General features: G+C 35.4%; 2 protein-coding genes and 1 long non-coding RNA gene across 4 annotated transcripts; 2 read left to right on the top strand and 1 right to left on the bottom strand.

Moving 5' to 3' along the window:
- Nucleotides 1-759: 759 nt before the first annotated feature.
- Nucleotides 760-21,121, bottom strand: LOC114274921 (PGR5-like protein 1A, chloroplastic). 2 transcript variants are annotated; one of them, XR_003633552.2, is made up of 11 exons: nt 20,706-21,121; nt 14,612-14,727; nt 14,234-14,330; nt 14,027-14,127; nt 12,027-12,083; nt 6,466-6,542; nt 4,564-4,615; nt 3,266-3,398; nt 3,093-3,190; nt 2,873-2,948; nt 760-1,011 (listed from the first exon to the last, which is right to left on the bottom strand). XR_003633552.2 is itself a non-coding variant. In XM_028216903.2 (11 exons), exons 1-10 carry the CDS (start codon nt 20,908-20,910, stop codon nt 2,879-2,881), a joined length of 984 nt encoding a protein of 327 aa, XP_028072704.2. In that variant the 5' UTR covers nt 20,911-21,121; the 3' UTR covers nt 760-1,011; nt 2,873-2,878. The 2 variants fall into 2 exon arrangements, 1 of the variants encoding a protein (XP_028072704.2); XM_028216903.2 differs by having other exon boundaries at nt 3,288-3,398.
- LOC145806189 (uncharacterized) lies at nt 16,941-17,802 on the top strand. Its single transcript, XR_014348933.1, has 3 exons — nt 16,941-17,056; nt 17,209-17,278; nt 17,665-17,802. It is a non-coding gene; the product is annotated as an uncharacterized LOC145806189 (long non-coding RNA).
- Nucleotides 18,437-19,955, top strand: LOC114279378 (uncharacterized). The gene is made up of 2 exons (XM_082902705.1): nt 18,437-19,278; nt 19,367-19,955. The coding sequence occupies exons 1-2, from the start codon at nt 18,437-18,439 to the stop codon at nt 19,953-19,955; spliced, it is 1,431 nt and encodes a 476-aa protein (XP_082758831.1).
- Nucleotides 21,122-21,227: the final 106 nt, after the last annotated feature.

Here is a 21,227-nt window from a genome sequence, read left to right as displayed (position 1 = left end):
CCTCTCTCTCTCACTATGCAGGTGGCTTAATTGATCTAAAAATGTAATAATTAGCACTTCAAGTCGTCTTTGATTTTACCAAGATTGAACCATGAACCCTAAATCCACCCAATCTCCATGCATGGAATCTCTAAATGCAACTCAAAGGACTATTCAATTTATTAAAAAAATAAAAAATAATATCACCCCAGCCTTCCTACCTTGCCTCCTCCTTTAACACCCACCCTAGCCCCTCCCCTCCTCGACCACCGCCTACAACTCCCTCTTCCATCTTTCAGCCACCTTCCCCCACCTTCTTTCCCCTCTTTGATGCCTAGCCTCACTCACCCCTCCTTCCTCCACTCCAACCCTCACCTGTGCAACTCCCCAGCCAAACAAGACGGGCTAGACAGGCAAGACAACACATGATACCGCATAATGGCGATGGACAAGCACTCCCTCAAGACAAGTTTTGAGTCATATCCGCCAGCTCCACCAATGATATAGCAAGCAAGAAGCAGTGGCCCAAAATTATTGGACAAGAGTCTCATCCTTGAGCATTGCCCCAGAGACTCAAACCTACGTATTCTTGGTCACCAAACCACATGGAAATAAACCCCCAACCACTAGGTTAGCACCATCTGGTGGTTATCAGTGGTCACATAACTAATCCGTGGTAGAAATGACTACCTGCAGCGGACTCAATAACAAATACACAAACACTACAACAATTAAAACATCACAGGTCAAGATGAAAATGTTGAGGGACAGCTTCAATACTACATGTAAAGCATGTGAAATTCTATTAGTTTGAACAATCCAACACAACTGTTCACCTTGGACAAGCTTGGATAAGTTATATACACGCGGACACATGAAATACAGATTAGTGTTACATATAACCAGTCAATGAAAGACTATATTCAATGCCTCATTTACAGTTGTAGTGATCCCAGAGATGCATAACTTGGCAACCCTCGCTTACACATTCTAGCACTTCTCATATCATATATCCCTTCACATGGATCCATCCTGCATTTAGAACCCTCAGATCTATCAGTCAATGTATCCATAAAACACATAATTGAGAGGGATATCAGTAAAACTTGAAGAAATAACAATATCAAGGTGAATTTTTGCAGTGTGGTGGAATCCACTTATCCTTCATCCAGGCAAGTGACCTTATCTCTTTTGAGACTCAGGGTTGATGTCTCACACAATGCAAAACCCCATATAAATCTAAGTAAAAAAGTATGTGATACTTAAACTATCCACAAGAGTACAAACATTTAGACTCATTGAAAATTAGGGGGGAAAACATGGTTAATGGTTAGGTAAGAGTGAATGATGATTGTTTCATTAACTCCCTTAGTTGTCCAAAATTCCAAACAACCTAGTACTTACAAAATTACAATATATAAATGTAATTTATTCTCTTGAATAGCATTTGGTTCACTGGGATGATTTTGGACAGGAATCAGTGTGTTTAGTTTGAGTTTTCTAGATTAAGTTTTTTAAAAACTGACTTTTTTGGTTTTCATGTTTTTTTGTTTTTAGTGAATATTTTTTAAATTTTAAACAATTTTTTTTTTTACTTTTCTAGATACACCTTACTTAGATGTATCTAAAAAGTAAAAAATATGTGAAAAAAATATTTTAAAAAATTAATAAATACATAAAAATACAAAAAAAATGTACTGAATTCTTGTATTTTTTTTTTTTTTTTTTGTATTATTGGTATTTAGTGAATTTTAAAAAAAAAAATTTACAATTCTTTCACTTTTTAGGTGTATTTATGTTAAGTGTGTCTAAAAAGTAAAAAAATTGCTTAAAATATTAAAAAAATTCAGTAAAAACAAAAAAATACAGAAAATAAGAAAGTAGAATTTTTTGAAAAATGTTTTTTGAAAAGTGAAAACATGCAAGGTGAATGGAATTGCTATTTCCCTGGTCTCCCAATGAAATGGTCATTCTCCTAAATTGGTGAATGATGATTTCATTGCAAGTGCATTCTTCTCCTTGTTAAAAACCAAACATGATAGATAATCCAACAGAATGACCATTCCATTCCATTGAACCAAACACTGCCTTAGAGATGATCCCCTTTTTTCATCACTTAATGATGAAATCATAACCTACATATTTTTTACTCTAGTTAGAGCAGTGTTATTAAAGGCACGCCTAGGCCCAAGTCCCATCCATGCCCAAGGTATGCGCCTTGTAGTGTTCTAGGCTAGGCGACTTCGATAAAGCACGCCTAGGCCCAAGTCCCATCCAAGCGCAAGGTTTGCGCCTTGTAGTGTTCCAGGCCAGGCGACTTCGATAAGGTGCCTGACTGGTGCAAGGCACAATAAGGCCCAAGACTTCTGTCTTGAGAGCTTTTTTTATTATTGCTTTAATTGGTTTTGTTTAAAATCTGACCATTGATTTAATATGGTGAAACTACAGAAGATCTCTACTCTTATTACAAATGCCAATACATTGGGCATTCAATCCCAAATCAATGATAGAAAAAAAAAGAAAAAATAGCTCTAATTCCTAATCTCCGAAGAACACTAAATGTTTAACATTTTATTTTGTTTATGTTGAACCCTAAATTATTTACTTATATTAAATTATATTTTTTTTTTTTGTACAAGGTGCGCCTCACTTCGGTGAAGCTTGCGCCTTGAGCCTAGGCCCAAGAGACCTTGGCGCCTTAGTGCGCCTATCGCCTTTAATAAGACTGTCAGAGCATTTGAGCTCACTGCATCCTCTTGATAGATTATGCATACTTCTAAGATTTTATGCTGAGCACTTTGCTCAATACATGAATATAGTTGAAGATTTTTGCTTTCTTATGAATTTTGATGTCATGGTTGGAAGGAGATTAAAGGTCAGATAAGGAATCTACCTCCACTCAAGCTTTACTTCTTTCAGGCAGTGTAATCAAGCGTGTGTTTGAATCATAAACCATTTCAGTTCCACAGCTGAGGACAACGCCAGAAATGGAAGTTAAAATTACTAAAAATTGAAGTTTATTTTTTTCTATAAGTGTCACCAAGAACATGATTACAGGAACGCAAATGAAGTATTATGAGGTTCATAGATAATATACATAACCACAAACTTACTTTGAGCATTTAACAGTGTTGGCAGAACCACCATTAGATATTGATAGGATGGTCCCAAAGAAGGAGACATTTTCTGTCCCACAATTTGGACAAGGGCCCTGAAAATTAATGGCATTTGTTAGTTTGCAATGCACACCAAACATGGCCCAGTTGTTAGATATAGAACCTCTTACATGATGACATCAAGGTTCCTACCCTCAAGATCAAAAAGTCTTTCACAAAGAAGTTTGTAATTGATAGAGCTAACCACAATATGAGAGGCAACGCAGCAAACCATGTGAAAATGAAACTGAATGGCTCTGGAAGCTGCAAAATAATAATTGAAATAATTAAGATAAAATAACATCAAAGCCGTATATACTGAAGAATCAAAAACCCAAAATTTATTCGTGAGAAAAGGAGAAAATACTTCATATAATGTTGAACAAGCTCTGTCTCACACCATCATATCAACTTTGCTTTCAAGTTATAACTTACTTCAATTGAGTTCCCCAGCCCTAGAAAAACTGTAGATGATAATATCTAGTCATTACTTGCCATTGTAATGACCAGAAATTCACAATTTAACCAAGAGTAATGATTCGGAATTCCATACATGCATTGCACACATTCAGGTGACACATGCATGGTAATGATGAGGAATAGTTGAACTACTAATGTATTTGAAAGAGTAAAACTCATTTTAGAATTGTACTAACAGGAAATTCCCAAATCTAACAAGAATCACAAATAAGTGCATGCAAGTTTGGATTACTCACAAATCTCAGAATAATGAATACCTTCTTAGAGAAACCATTCCTTTTGGACAACTACATAAAAAATCCCAACCTAATCAACTGAACCCTCACTTTCCCATTAAGTAAATGTCGAAGAACTTGCTGTCCAAATAAGGTTCTCAGCAAACTGAGATGGTAGCTTTAGTGGGAAATCAATAACCCACTCTTATCCCTATTCTTGAAGGAAAATAGTCTACTCACTCCTCTTTCTTCCAAAAAGAGAACCAAAAGCTTTTACAAATACAGAATCGCAAAAGCTGTTACAATATGTCAACGTGTTCAACTTAAAAACCATTCCCTTTTTTTTTTTCTTCCTCCGTTCATAATGTATAATTAATCTCTAATAAACTTTGGTTGTAACAGGCCAACTACCAGCCTAGGAAGAACTTTGTTTTTATAGTATTTAGAGATGCTGAGAAACTTCTATCTACAACGAAATTAAATTCTGTAGAAAATTATGAATAGTTGCCTAGAGAATTGGTCGAGCAAACTTGTTCAGCTGTGATTTGACTAGGGATAATCCTATTGATCAACAGGTTTCATCATGTATCAAAATTGTGGTCACTCAGAAAGGCCAAAAGTACATCTCAAAACTGTCAGCCAACTGTGTATTTCAAACAATTTGCATCTTACCACCTCAGTGTTCCATACAGTCCATTTGAGAATGAGAAAAAGCTATAAAAATAAAAATTTACCTCCAAAAGATATGTGATCTCGAATCCAGTCAAATCATCCAGGAAGAAAAACCTGTAAAAACAAGAAAAATGACAAAAACCTTGTTGAGCATCAAAAAATGCTGTAAATTCAGATCCACAAAAATAGCCTTCTGCCATCACTACCAGATGAATCTTCATTAGTTAAGAAAATTACCAAAAAAAATACAGAAGTGTGCACATTTTTTAACCTCCAACAAATGTACAATATCGCATCGCCAGCCAGACAGGCTATTAATTACTATAAAGTTCTACAATCACATTCAAAACATATATGCTTTTTATTTATAAATGTCAGCAAACAACGACCTTTAGAAAATTAAATTCAAGAAAATTACTCATTCAAAGGCAATTTCATTAATTTAAATTCATCACTTGAAAACCAATCTGCTAAGGATGACAAAAATTTGAACCAAAAGGGCAGATAAATTTAAAAAGCTTAGCTTTAGAATGTTGCATGTTCCTGGGATGTTCACACCAATCAGATGGTACAAGATTTGCCTTTTTTTTAAAATTTCCCAGTGTGTTTGCAATCCTCTAAAGCATGATGCAGACACATTAATATGAGGATTTTTTTGGGATAAGTAATAGTTTATCAAGAAAAGCAATAAGAGATGATGCCACCTGAATGCAAAAGGCAAAGAATCAAAACATCCTACATACCTACTCTTTACACTCAAAAAACTACATAATCCAAAAGTAGCTATATTGAAAGGTTCAACGCTCCCAACACTCGATGATACAAAAGAAGACAAAATATGGATTTTACCGAGGCTGATAATGGACAAACTATTCAATCTCGTATGGAAATTTCTTTTACCTATTTTTTTAGGTGATCTATTATTAACAACTTCTTTCGCTATGGTAATTGGGTTGATGAATTACGGTTAACAAACAGCATGAGCTGTGAGGTACATGGGTGTCACATCAACTTACAAATAGGTTTCTCAGTTCTTGTCCTTCAAAAGATCTCCAATTCCTTTCTTCCCAAACAATCTACATCACAATCAAAGAATCCAACAACCATGCTTTCTTCCTTCTCTACCCCCTCCTTCTCTTCTAACAACGAAGACAGTTACCCACACTTCTAGGAAAACACAATACACTCCAAACAAGGCTAGAAACATCACACAAAGCTCTCTAGACCATGGCTTCAAACAAGCGGCAAGATATGGCTATATTTTGTGAATCATCACCAGCATCATTATTGTCTATAAGCAACGGAGTAGGCTTTCAAAATAGTTGTATAAAAATATCGTTCCCAAAAATAGAGGGGGGAAAAAAGAGAGATGTCAGTGATATTTTCGCCAAAATTTCAAGCAACACGGGCATCAGGCAATATATTCTCTTATCTTAATGTTCCTACTTGTTTCTACTTTTTATCTCGTCAGCAAACACAACTCTCTTCCATAAGCACAGAGAAGAAAACTATACGCCACATGTATGAAGAGAAAAAGAAGACAAGGAGGATGCTGGTTTATTCTCTACCACTTAACAACTTCATGAAATACATTAAATGTTACACACATTAAATGTTACACGTTGGTGCATTATCTGACTCAGCAACCGAATCTCAAACACAATGGTTGGCAATTCATTGCGGACCAATAAAGAAATAAACAAATAAGACTGAAATCCATATGAATAAAAACAACTCAGATATGTTAATTTTAGCACATTTATCCAAAATTATCCAAAATGGTGGGTTATGACCCTTTTGATGCTGAAATGGCAAACACAAACTACGTTCGATTAAATACACCTTTTGGAGACGAGATAACAACAGTGAGATGCTAACCAATGGCAAGAGATCATTAAATAAAACAGCATAAAAAGACATACTGCAGAAGATCTATGGCAACATAAAGATACAATATTACTTACAATGTTAGTGCAATGAGAGCAGCAGGTACATTCAAGAGGAACATCTTGAAATAGTCAACGGACAGGTCACTGTAAACCTACAAGACAAAGGTAAATCAGTTCAAGAAAACTCAAGGCTCAGCTCAGGTTTGCACAAGCATACACCCACTAAAAGTGTCATCAGGTGTGACAAAAAGGTAGTCAACTTTAAACAGATGACGTTTAGGAACAACAATTTTTCCCAATAACTATTCAAAGATCACATAGCACTGATGCCAGCTCTTAGTTTACAACTATATACAACTAGTGCCAAGGTCATTACTCATTAATATGTGCACACAAAGGAAACAGAATACCAATGTACAAGCCTAGTATTCTGAGTTCATGAAATAGACGCTGAAATTTATTGAATTTGTTCGCAGTCAATCCATATAATCTTCTATAACATTCAATAATAAATACATCTGCTGATTCATAGTGTGCAATGCACATAAATGGGGAAATGAGTAAGAAGAACAGAAGAACAAAGATAAATGGGAAACACAACCCCAAAACAATTAGGAAAGGTGATAGTCATTACTCATTAATATGTGCGCACAAAGGAAACAGAATACCAATGTACAAGCCTCGTATTCTAAGTTCATGAAATAGACGCTGAAATTTATTGAATTTGTTCGCAGTCAATCCACATAATCTTCTATAACATTCAATAATAAATACATCTGCTGATTCACAGTGTGCAATGCACATAATGGGGAAATGAGTAAGAAGAATAGAAGAACAAAGATAAATGCGAAACACAACCCCAAAATAATTAGGAAATGTGATAGGATTATATTAATTAAACTAATTATTGGAGATAATATAATGAACGTTATTAGTGCATACGCCTCCGAAGTAAGATTAGATGATCAAACTAAGAGAGATTTTTGAGACTGAATGGATGAGGTATTACAGAAGATACAAATAGGAGAAAACCTAATTATAGGTGGTGATTTCAACGGCCATGTAAGAATAGATAAACTAGGATATGAGAGGATGCATGGTGTGCAAGGTTTTAAAAAGCGGCCGCAACCGTTACGTAACGCCGTTACGTAACGGTTTTGGCGGTTACCGCCACCCGTTACGGCCGCTTTTGCAGTGTGATTGAGATTCACAGGTGTGTCGGCCGTAGCGGCTGCCGTAGCGGTCGTAACGGTGCTGTAACAGCCGTAACGGCCTGTTACGCACCGTTACGTAACGGTTCCAAACTGTTTCTTCCGAAAAAAAACACAAAAAAAAAGGCTAAAAATGGGGGAAGAGGGATAGAGAGAAGAGAGGAGAGAGAAGATAAAGAGAGAAAATGGAGGAGCAAGAAATAGAGAGAGGGAAGATGAAGAACATGTTATTAATTTGTTGAAACTGTAAGACCTATGCTATTCTATTCAGCTGCTATCACTAAACCATTTTGTTTGTGTGTGTCTATCTATATATTGTTTGAAAATAATAATAATAATAATAATAAGTGTGGTCATTATCTATTTGGCTTGGTTAAAATATGTATATATATATATATATATATATATTTAGCCTCTTATTTATTCTCTTACTTTTGTCATTGTTTATCTTATGTATAATAGTTAGTGATTAATTTTTTGTATAATATAAAGTCATTAATTATTAAAATAAAATGTAAAAAACTCAGTTTATAGTGATTTAAAAATATGAAATATATTGCATCATACTTAAAAATTTATAAAAATTGATCAATATTTATTTTTAACCCAATAAATATGATCATGGAAAAAAAATATGCGTATCGGTAAGTTTTTTTCAAATTGTGCAAAAAATAAAAAAATTCACGGTTCCGGTTACCGCAACCGTTACACTACGGTCTTTACATCCCGCAACCGCGTCACCGCCACCGTTACGGCGACCGCAACCGCTTTTCAGAACCTTGATGGTGTGTATAGTTTTGGTGGTAGAAATAAGGTTGGGGAGAGTATTTTAGATTTTGCGTTGACTTCTGATCTAGTGGTGGCCAATACTATGTATAAGAAAAAAGAGGAGCATTTGATAACCTTTAAGAGTGGGTCAATTAGGAACCAAATAGATTACTTTCTAGTAAGAAAAGTGGACCGTCTAAAATGCAGCAACGGTAAGGTGATTCCTGGAGAGAGCCTGATATCTCAACATAGGATTTTGGTACTAAATTTGTGCCTTAAAGGGCAATACCAAACTAAGAAGGATAATGGGCGTCGTAGGACATAAAAGGAGATAAATTATAAATATTTAATAATAGAATTGATAAAAAAAGTACTTGGGACTTAGAAGATGATACTAACACTATGTGGAACTCAATGGTCAATTATATGAGGAGAATCTCAATGAAGTTCTCGGAGAGTCGAAAAGAAAGGGACCTAACTTTAGGTAAACTTGGTGGTGGAGGGAGGAGACTCGAGCGGTAATAAAGATGAAAAAATAATACTTTAAAAAGTGAAAGAATGATAGAACTGAGAAGAATCTTAAGGGCTACAGATTAGCTAATAAGGAGGTCAAAAAAATTGTGAGAGAGACTAAGTTGAAAGCCTATGATAACCTATACACTAGACTAGATAATAAGGAGGGAGACAAGAGGATATACAAACTTTTATGAAGCATGGACACTCCAAAATAGGTGTTATGGCGGTGTCCGACACACGGACATGCCGGGGACATGGGAACACATACGAGACACGCCATCTGGCGTGTCCCGTTAATTTAATGATTTTTTTGTGGAGGACACAACATGGGGCACGGCAGGGCTCACTTTTTTTTCTTTTTTTTTTTTTTTTTTTTTTTTTGCCTCTTATTTAGTGCTTTTGTGAAGAATATTGTTGGATGTTGAATGTTTTTCCCTTCTTGTCTTAGCTCTTGTTATCGTTTATTATGACTTTTTTTTGAATGAATGATCTATTAATTTATTTAAATATAGTGATTATATTTATTAAATTAATGTTACTATGTTAGTGTTTGTTAATTTTGATTTAAGATAAATGTAATATGAATCTACATAACATACAAAAATAATAATAAAATTCGCCGTGTCCTCCGTCGTGTCTGTGTCCCCATTTTTTGAAAATTGTCGTGTCCTGTATCCGTGTCCGTGTTCGTGTTCCTGCTTCATAAACAAACTTGCCAAAATAAGGGAGAGAAAAACAAGGGACTTTAAACAAATTAAGTGCATCAGGAGTGAAGACTCTAAGGTGTTGGTGAAGGATGGAGAGATTAAGGAGAGGCGGAAAAATATTTTGAGAAGTTGTTAAATTAGGAACTTTGAAGTGGAGATTGCACTTAAGGAAAAGAAATCGAATAAAACTTTAGGATCCGATGATATCCCTATTAAAGCTTGGAAATGTTTGGATAAGAAGAGGGTTGCTTGGTTGACTATGTCATTTAGTAAGATTTTATTGACTAGAAAAATGTTAGCTGAGTGAAGGAAAAGTATTTTAGTTCCAATCTATAAGAATAAAGAAGATGTCTAGAACTCCAACAACTATAGATGAATCAAGCTAATGTGTTGTATAATGAAAGTGAGGGAGAGAGTGATGAAACATCAATTACGAGATATAACAAAGGTGTCAGAGAATCAATTTGGATTTATGCCTAGTAGATCAATAATGGAAGTGATCTATCTTTTGAGAAGAGTAATAGAAAAGTATAGATATAAGAAAAGAGACATTCATCTAGTTTTTTTGAATTTTGAGAAAACATATGATAGAGTGCCTCGGGATAGAATCTGGTAAATGTTAGAAAAGAAGGGGATGATAAAAGGTTACATTGATTTGATTAGGTATATGTATGAAGGTGTGGTGACCACTATTAGATCAATGGCTAGAAAAACAAGTGAATTTCCAATTATTATAGGATTTCACGAAGGATCAACCTTAAATCCATATCTTTTTGTTTTAGTTATGGATGAGTAAACAAAAATATTCAGGATGATAAGCCATGGTGTATGCTTTTTGCAGATGATATCGTGCAAGTGGATGAGACTAGAGAAGGAGTTAACACTAAGTTAGAGACATGGAGGGAAGCACTTGAATCTAAAGGATTTAGAATAAACAGAACTAAGACAAGTACATGGAGTGTAATTTTAGTAACAGTAACAATGGAAGTAGAGGAGAAGTAAAGATTGAGGACCAAGTACTACCTAAGAGTGAACATTTTCGTTATTTAGGATCGATTATCACAACGGCTGGAGAGATTGAAGCGTATGTGGTCCATTGAATTAAGGCAGGGTGGCTTAAATGGAGTGCGTCTGGGATAGTGTGTGATAAACAAGTACCCACTAAATTAAAAGGGAAGTTCTATAGAATGGCTATTAGACCAACGATATTGTATGGGACGGAATGTTAAGCAACTAACAAACAACATGTAAATAAGAGAAGTGTTGCTGAGATGAGGATACTAAAGTAGATGTGTGGCAATACTAGAAAAGACAAAATTAAGAATGAATATATTTGAGAATGGGTAAGAGTAATACTGGTAAAAGATAAGTTAAGAAAGAATAGATTAAGATAGTTTAGTAATATACAACGGAAACCAACAGAGACAGTAGTAAAGAGATGCGATACAGTGACGGTAGATGGAAGTATTAGGAGAAGAGGCAGACCTAGATTGACGTGGACTAGTGAAGCAACTAGAGATATGAATCTCCTTAATTTGTCTAATGAAATGGCATTAAATAGAGTCGAGTAGAGAAGAAAGATTCATGTAACCGACCCTATTTGATGGGACTTAAGACTTGGTTTGGTTCGGTTCGGTTTGGTTTGGTTCGGTTCAATTATCACCAATCAACATTCATCCAAGTTTGGTGCCCTAAAACTATTACATAAAGCCATATATTTAGGCATAATAGGAAGCCCTAATTAAATTGAAGTTAGCAAAAATAAAACACTACAATAATTGAATTATAATAAAATAACCTAATAAAGTAATAAAATCCAATAAATAAAAAATAATTCCTAAATAAATCACTAAATACTTTTTATCCAATGTCTTTTTGATCCCCATAAACATGGTTGAAACCGACCCCACCCCACCCCATGATAAGTTTCTTTGACGTTGTTCCAATTCCTTGGTCACAAAAGCAAGGATGGTGAAAACTGACAAAAAGTAGGAAGGCTATCAGTTAAGGTGAGCTTTCCTCCTTTAGAAAGATACTGTCCAAGGCAAAACCCATTTAATTAGAGACAGCTCCCTAGTTTAGGGATGACATGCATCCATTAAAGAGATTAAACCCACAACTTGGCATGATGCTCAAGCAAGCTACTTTTTCCTTAATCAAAATTAAATCCATATAGCATAGGATACAACAGGGGACTCTGCTTTGAAAAAAAAAAGAAGGGTTACCTGAAAGATAGATGAGAGAGGACCGGTAACATCAATCTGTAGGGAATATTTAAACTAATTCCCCAACAATCATTCCAGAAATAAAAGGCTACGATAAAATTATTGTACTTGTATTTGTATCCATACAAAAATTAACTTGTATTAAGTAAGCATAAACACACAAAACCGCAAATTGAAAAAAAAGTAAATAATATAGCAACAGAACACACCTTTCTACTGCGGAGACTGCATCGTGGACCCTCAACTACAATGTCACTCCCATCCATCTGGAGACAGAAAGGATGAAACAAAGTCACCAGTAGAAAGCAATAAAATAACAGATATAGAGGAACAACTGGAAGTGCAAGTTTAATTGTTTCCCTAACTTTCTATGATAAGAAATCAGGAAATAACAACATCTACGAGTGGATTATAATCCATCTTCCCAAATAGCTTCAGCCACAAACATTTCAACCACATAAAAAAATATGCATGAATACTTACCAGCCACACAACCACAAAAGATGTTGGACTAGTTTCTTCAGCAAGGTTTCAGAGTTCTATGCAAGTAATAAAGGAGTTAATCTGCTATAAATGAATTGACCATTGTAGAACAAAGAATGATACATATCTGGGAAACAAATTATAAAGGTAAACACACACATGCAACCACTGTAAGTGCATGTGTACTTATTAATAGCTGCAAGCAACGAAGGCATACACACAGATCAAGTCAACTAGAATAGCCTTCTTCCTTCACAAAGAAAGTAGGTCTTGGACCCAGGTACATTGTGTTGAGATTTAAACTTCCTTAGGATAAGTGGTGACACTTTCAAGAAGTATTGTATTGGATATTTAGCATCTACAAATTCAACCAAAAACATGAGTCTCATTCCCATTTCCAATTGAAACGTAGTTTATTTTCAATGAATCATTGTCAAGAAATTCCTTTTTTTTCTTTTTTTTCTTTTCCCTTTTTTTTTTTTTTGGATAAATGAACAAACTTTATTAAGAAAGCATCAAGATAATGCAAAGAATACAAAAAAGGCATCCCCAAATTGGGGAGAAAAAGCAAGCATTAACCAATCACTTCATCCAAAAAAATCTTTGAAAAAAACATATCCGGATCAACCTTCCTCTCCATCCAATTATACAAAACTACTAGAAGACGACTCTCTAATTGAAGCCTCCAATTTCTATGATATTTTCCAAACCTCCTCAGAATATTGATTGCATTTGCTTTGCTATATCTTCAGTAAATTATTTGCTCCACAACTCAACAACTTGACCACTTACAATGTAGAATCAAAAGCAATCATCTTAAGTAATGCAACTATTGCCTGCCAGATACAAGCACAATTCTAATAGAACAGAAGCTATGGCCCCGGTCTTAGTAAGCTGCTTTTCTCCTTTTCTCACTTGGATATATTATTATACAGGAAAGGACAGCAGTATCTTTGGGAGTCCTAAAGTAATTGGTGATAGTATAATCTACATAAATCAAAGTCGATAGTGACATTGTCATCCAAGGCCAGAAACCCCAGGACTGTGGATCACCATGGAAAAAATTTAGGGGGACTTACATGTAAGTCCTAATAAATGGACTTATTGTCCAATAGGTCCTGTGAGAATTAATGGCATTTTTCATCAAACACTATCAAAAAGCTTCACTAATTGTAAAATTTCAGCGACAGTTTAAAAATTCTCACGAAAAAAAGTCACCAATTTTTAACTTTTAGCGATAGTTCCAAATAGTCACCATAGAAAAAAAACCAAGAATTCTCTTTCTTCATCATCAATCGAACCACTGTTCGCGACCGGAAGTTTTAGAGGCAATTTATAAAAACCATGACAAAAAAAAAAATCATTAATTGTCAAATTTTAGCGATATATGCAAAAAACAGTCACAAAAAATTATTTTTAACGACGATTTTATTAAGAATTATTTTCAATAGGACTTGATGAGAATTAAGTCCAATCATTAGCACTTATTGGTAGTTTACCCAAAAATTTAAAATTATGAAACTAGACATGATAGATTTGTGAACTAAAAGTCAACAAAAGAGTAACAAGTAGGCTTGGATTCTTCAAACATGCGTTCCCATGCTATAATAATGAATGATCAATACTTAGCAACCCCTTAAAATTCGAAAGTAAATTTCAAGATAAATTAAATGTATATTGTTAATTGAAGAATGTGCATATGAGGATGAAGCCAATGTGAACAAACCTTTAGTTTCATCTTCAGTTTGTCATACTCCTCATCGCTCATTATTGGCTTCCCAGCTACATAAGCCATTGAAGCTTCGAGAAATTTCTGTTCATCAGAAGCTGTACATGAACCAATAAAGTTATGCAATGGCATCTTAAAGGTTCAAAATTTGATGAAAGGATACCATAAAAGGTGGAGGCTCCATATGTAGAATTTAGTCCATACTTAGCATGACAATGCTGCTTCCTTCCCACATTAGTTCTTCCTTGAGGTTATCAAATTCATCATTTGACATAATAGCCCTTCCCTCATAATAAAAAGCCTACAACAGAAACCAAAAACAAACCTCAAATCCCTTGCATAAAAAGCAGCAAAACTAAATATATAATCAAAAGCAGAATTAACAGAATGAAACCATTACTCTTTTTTTTTCCAAATTCTAGAACGCTGCATAATACTTCTGATTCTACAATCAGTAGGACAATCAGAAGTATTTTAATCACTGTAGAACTGTAGTCTGAGCAGAATTCTAAGACACAATAAATTTGTGTATTTAAAAAACAAACCAAAACAAAACAAACTAAAAATAATATGTTTTATTACTTGTAGTGCTTGAAGAAATTCTTGTTCAAGCTCGCCCAATGACTTCTTCTCTTTCTTGTCTATGCTACAGTATGGCAAGATCTTACTGTCAACCACCTCATCTTCTTGGACCTGACCTGCAAGGAGCACTAGGGTTAGCAAACAGAATTTTGATAGCAACCCTCCTTGAAAAGATATTTGTAAGAGAACATATAAAATGCACAATGATGTAGAGCAAGTAAAAGAGCTGTATTTGCAAGCAATTCAAATCCTGAGAAGACCAAAATGTGAATTTTATTTCTTGTTTACTATTTTTTATTAGTCACTTCTTCGAAAGAGCCAATCAAATGAGACTATTGCTAGCAACCAAGCAAGTAAAGTAGCAGCTAAGGAGGCAGCAATACTACTTGACCACTAGGGTTGGGATTGTGCACTTTGTCATAGTTATTAATGTGCACATTGCCTTCTTATAGGGGTTTATCCACATCCACACTTGTCAGGCAACTTGCACATGAAAACAGAGATAGCACATGTGATATGTATTTTGGTCATTTTATATTTTCTGTAGGGGTACTTTAGTCTATAGGATTAATTAGAGTTTTGTTCTCTATTTATTTTGTATAAGCTATGTGATTAAGCTTAGAGTAGTTAATCCAATAAAATACAATTTTCCCTCTCTTCCATAATTGCTCACAGCTCAGCGTGATTTTCAATTAAAGTTGTCACATGAAAACTACTTATCAAAAAAATATGACTGCACATGAAAATTTAGTCGCCTTGAACTAACAAGAGGGAATGTCCTCCATGTTCAATCAAGCATAATTAAAAATACAAAAAGTAGATGTTACAATATTCACACAAAAAATGCTGTCAAGAAGTCATTACAAGTGTCATAAGGTGCTTGGGCAGAAACTTAAGTGTGTAATTGGCAACACTATCCTATATCTTATTCTTTTCATCTCTTGTCCTTCTTCTCTTCTTTTCTCATCCACTCCTCTTCCCCACATCTCTCTTTGGTGGCTCATGTTGGATGTCACAAAGTTTGCATATCCCAATGGCACTCATTGAAATTTAGAGGTCTGAAAATCACATTGAACCCTCCCCCTTAGCAATTTTTCCTCCTTTTATATTTTTCACTCTAGCACTCCTATATATACTTCACGCAACCATTCCTATAAACTCCATACAAGATTTGCTTTCTTTTCACCTTTTACCAAACCCACTGGGAATTTTCCAATTTGTCTATGATTTACATGCTCTCGATAGAGAATAAGCTATTAATTATCCCTTAATTTCAACACATTGCCAAAGGTGTAGCCATGAAATTGCCTTGATTTAATATTCCTCAATTGCTATTATTCGAATTGTATTCACTATTTCGCACATGGAAGCACTCCCGCAATCCACACGAACACAACAAAGATAAAAGCACACATAGAGAATATACAGTTTGGCAAAAACCTGTGTACGCTATTGGCAAAAGAGAAATCCATCATAAACTGAGAGATTACAGGCCTAAGACAATCTAAAATATCCAAAATTGACACCAATAGTAGACAATCGAAAACATCCAAAACAGATACCAATGAGTTTTGTCCCTCCCTCATATAGTTGGATTTCCCTAATACATATCTTGGACCCCTTAGTGGATTCCAGACCCTACAACCCTACCCAAACACATGTACCAAGCCAGGAACTATATGGACGAACATAATACATGAAATACACTCAACAACCGAATATCCTATCTGCACTTGATATTAAAGGGTGATTAAAGAACATACCACTCCCGAAGGTGGCTTCCAAAAGCTTAGACAAGCCTAGACAGCATCCCCTATCTATGATAAAAAGGAAAAAAGCACCATCGAGAAAGAAATGTTTGTGTATAAACTAACAGCCATAACTCTCAAAAACCAAGTAAATCCATTCGAATTGCAGCAATAAGAATCTGTGAGTAACTGACTCAAAAACAAAACCACATAAAATAGAAAACCCAACTAGGGCATGAACAAAAATGAGAAATCCGGTGAACGCATAATGGGCTATGAAGCACGGGTACTCCAAAAATAGTGCCGTACACGCACCGGGTACTTACCGGGTGCGGGTACGCGCACCGGTATGGCTGCACGGGTACCGGGTACGGCAAAAAGTAGTCGGGTACGTCTGCCTCTGTCGGGTACGCCATGGGTACGGCTCGGGTACGGCATGGGTACGACTTTGGTGCGTTTTGGGTACGGCGGGGCAGAAATCAAATTTTCTGGAGAATTGAGGGGCACCGGAGCAATATTAAGAAAAATTAAAAAAAAAAAAAGATATTTACGAAATTACGAATGAATTTCTTTTGCCCTAATGTCATCACTCTTGCCCTAATCTGTCATCAGTCGAGCAAAGAGGCGAGGCGACACAGCACGAAGAGGCGACGGCGACCCACCATTCCCTTCCGGCAACGGCGACGCAAGAGTTCCGGTGAGTCTTCTTCTTCTTCGTCTTCATCTTCTTCTTCGCCTTCTTCTTAGCCTTCTTCTTCTCTGTTTAATCTTCCTTCCACCCTCGTCTTCTCTCATCTTCTTCGTTTCTTCTTCTTCATCTCATTTTTTTTTTTTTTTTTTTTTATACAGAGATCAGCAAGCATCTATTTTCAATTCGTCCCCTGCACTGCATATCAGCCACCTAGCAACCAAGCAACTGGTCAGAATCTCTTCATCTCTATTTTTTTTGATTTTTTTTCTTGTTTCTTGTTTCTTCTTCAGAGGTATAATCTGATGTAGAACGAAAAAAAAATTAGAGAGGTATTGAACCCTATCATATTTAGAAAAGAAAAAAAAAAAAAAAGATAAAAAATGTTAATAATTAATCTGCTGCAAGTGTTAATAATTATAATCTGATATTAAAAAAAAATTAGATCACAAATAATTATAATCTAATGTTAATAATTATAATCTGATGTTAAAAAAAAATTAGATCACAAATAATTATAATCTGATGTTAAAAAAAAATTAGATCACAAACATTGTTAATAATTAATCACAAATATTATTTTTAATCATCAAAAATATTATTTTTTATGCTTATAGGAAAATGAGTTCATCAAGCAGTTTAGGTTCATCTGCTGCAAGTGCTTCTGCTCCTTCCATTGATCAATCTGGAGATGAAAATGCTCCTCTTTGGGGCTATGTTACAAAATTAGTTAGAAGGGGAGAAGGAGGAAGTGGTAATACAAAATTTAAGTGTAATTTTTGTAACATTGAGTACCAAGGGTCATATTCTAGAGTTAGAGCCCATTTGTTGCTACTTACTGGCCATGGAATTAGAGTGTGTGCAATTGTGAAGAACAAGAGTGATCTTCTTTCTGAAATTCGAAAGGCAGATCAAGAAGCTGAGAACCGGAAAAAAATGGCAAAGCCAAAAAATGTTCCTTTACCACCACCATCTTCTCAAATTAGTGCTAGCCACGGCAGTGTAGAAGATGTTGGAACATTTAGAATGGAAGGTTATGCACCAAGAAAGAGAAAGGCAATTGGGAGTAGCCCTTTAGATAAGGCATTCAATCAAAGTGTTAGAGAGCACTTACATTCTTTAATTGCTCATATGTTCTATTCAGCCGGTTTGCCTTTCCATTTGGCTAGGAATCCATACTTTGTGGATGCTTTTCAATATGCTGCTGAGAATCAAATTGTTGGGTATGTCCCTCCTGGATATAATTTGTTGAGGACTACCTTACTTCAAAAAGAAAGGGCAAATATTGAAAGGTTATTGGAACCAACTAAAAAATCATGGGATGAGAAGGGGTTGAGTATAGTATCTGATGGATGGACTGATGCATAGAGGAGGCCTCTCATTAATTTTATGGCAGCATGTAATGGTGGAGCTATGTTTATAAAAGCTGTTAATTATGAGGGTGAGACCAAGGACAAGTATCATATTGCCAAATTAATTAGTGAAGTGATTGATGAAGTGGGTCCTAATAATGTAATTCAGGTAATTACTGAAAATGCTCCAGTTTGTAGTGCAGCTGGATCAATTATTCAAGGTAATTATCCGAAGATCTTTTGGACACCTTGTGTAGTGTACACTCTTAATCTTGCTCTTAAGAACATTTGTGCTGCGAAGGAAATTGGAGTTGCTGCATATGCTTATGATGAGTGCCATTGGATCACTACTGTGATTGATGATGTAATGTTTGTGAAAAATTTCATCATGAATCATTCTATGAGATTAGCTATTTTTAATGAGTTTGTACCTTTGAAGCTACTTTCTGTTGCAGATACACGCTTTGCATCTGCAATTGTTATGTTAAAAAGGTTTAAACTTATATATTATGGTCTCCAAACAATGGTGATAAGTGACAAATGGGCTTCTTACAAGGAAGATGATGTTGGGAAAGCAAGTGTTGTAAAGGAAAAGTTGTTGAATGATGTTTGGTGGGATAAGATTGAATATATACTCTCATTCACATTGCCAATTTATGAGATGCTCAGATTTTGTGACACAGATAAGCCATGTCTACATTTGGTTTATGAGATGTGGGATTCAATGATTGAACGGGTGAAGGCATCCATCTATAGACGTGAAGGGAAGTCAGAAAATGAAGAGTCATCCTTTTACTCTATAGTGCATCAAATATTAGTGGAAAGGTGGACAAAAAGTAGCACACCTCTTCATTGCCTTGCTCATTCTTTGAATCCAAGGTATAATTCACATTAGAGTCATAGTTTATACTTTAATTTTTTTCATTGCATAATTTACTTATTATTTTTTTCTAATTATGAAATCTAGGTATTATAGTGGGATGTGGCTTCATGAAAATCCCATTCGTGTTCCTCCTCACAAAGATGTTGAAATTTCTGAGATGAGAATCAAGTGTTTTAAGAGATACTTTCCTGATTCAGATGAGAGAAGAGTTGTTAATACAGAGTATGCGAAGTTTTCAGGTTGTTTAGAAAGTTTTGGTGACTCTGACTCAATATGTGATAGAGGCGTAATGGAACCAGTGGTTTGGTGGTTGGCACATGGCTCTTTTGCACCTACGCTCCAATCTTTGGCAGTGAAATTACTTAGCCAACCATGTTCCTCATCATGTTGTGAAAGGAATTGGAGCACCTACTCTTTCATTCACTCTATGAGGAGGAATAAAATGACACCACAACGGTGCGAGGATTTGGTTTTTGTGCACTCCAGTATTCGCCTCTTAACAAGAAGGAGTCAACTATACACAGAAGGAGAGACCAAGTTATGGGACGTTGGGGGAGATGCATTTGATTCATTGGAGGGTTCTGGTTTCCTTGAAATTGCAAATCTTTCACTTGATGAGCCAGAGATGAAAGCTATTTTATTCAATGAAGAAGTTGATGGAAGTGAACTTTGAAGTGTCAAGTTTAGATATATAGGGCTTTCTTTTGTTTTTTTTCATTTGCTTGTGTTATGAACTGAATTGGCCTTGTTTTTCTTTTGGTGTTGGTTGTTTTTCCATTGCTTGGATTATGGACTGAATTGGTGTTGGTTGTGTTGTATTGAATTGAACTATATTAATATTTGTCTTTTAGTTTTATAATTTTCTTTTTAGTTTTGATATTTAATTTCAATTTGTAGGTTGGATCTTCTAACCATAATTATAAAAAATAAAAATAAATAAAAAAATATCGGCGTACCGCAGCCGTACCCGTATCCTACTTTTTTGGAATTTTGCCATATCGGCGTACCCGCACTCGTACCCGTACCATACTCGTACCCGCACCCGTGCTTCATAGATAATGGGTTACACTTCACATAAAACTTGAAATTAGAGAATTTGTGTTGTCAAGTCTAAAATAACAACTTTCTTCTCCTGACAATCAAAATCTCAATTCTAATTACATGAGGTGATTATCGGTAATATAGCATTGTCTACCCAATGAATGAACTAACTATTCAAATGTCCAAACCACCCATATGTTATATAAACAAGGCATAATCAAATCACCATAACAATTAAGAGAGAGAGGGAGAGGAAAAAAGAAGTAAAGAGTAAAGGAAAGGCATTTAAGCAGTATTATATGAATTCAAAATTCCAACAAAACCATTTTCTATCAATGTGATCAATGAAGTACACATAGGGATTCGGATATAGAAACCAAACCTGGCTGGTCAGTAGTGGCCTTGGGGGAAAGAATAAACAGTCTGCGTCGAACACACAGCTGTCGATCAACGAGTGAGACTAAGCGAACCCTAGAAGAAGAAGATGATGATGATGGTGAAGTGGAAGAGAAAAGAGCAACGGGTTTTCGAAAGCGAGCGCTGAAGAGACGAGGAGCCGTCAGAGTAAACCCTAATTTGGTGGCCATTTGCTGCGGCGGCGGTGGAGAAGTGGAGAAGTGGAGGGCAAGATATGGGTAGTGGTTGTTGCATTTTGATTATTGGGGTGGGGGACTGTTGATGATTTTTTGGGCGAGAAAGAAGAGACAACCGAGCTCAGGATCGGATAAGGCAATGACGAAATGTGTGAACGAAATTGTGAGAGACAGATCTTCCAAAGATCAGATTCTGGCCCTGCTTGGGATGGGCCTTGTTTGGGTTATGTTTCCCAAAAAATTTTGGAAAAAATTTTCTACAAATAAGTTTTCAAAACTAATCAAACTAAATAAATTTTTTCAAAAAAATT

Source organism: Camellia sinensis, chromosome 13 (genome assembly GCF_055761805.1).
Source record: "Camellia sinensis isolate YWXY chromosome 13, ASM5576180v1, whole genome shotgun sequence".
Taxonomy (NCBI): domain Eukaryota; kingdom Viridiplantae; phylum Streptophyta; class Magnoliopsida; order Ericales; family Theaceae; genus Camellia; species Camellia sinensis.
This window is presented reverse-complemented; position numbering and strand designations above follow the sequence as displayed.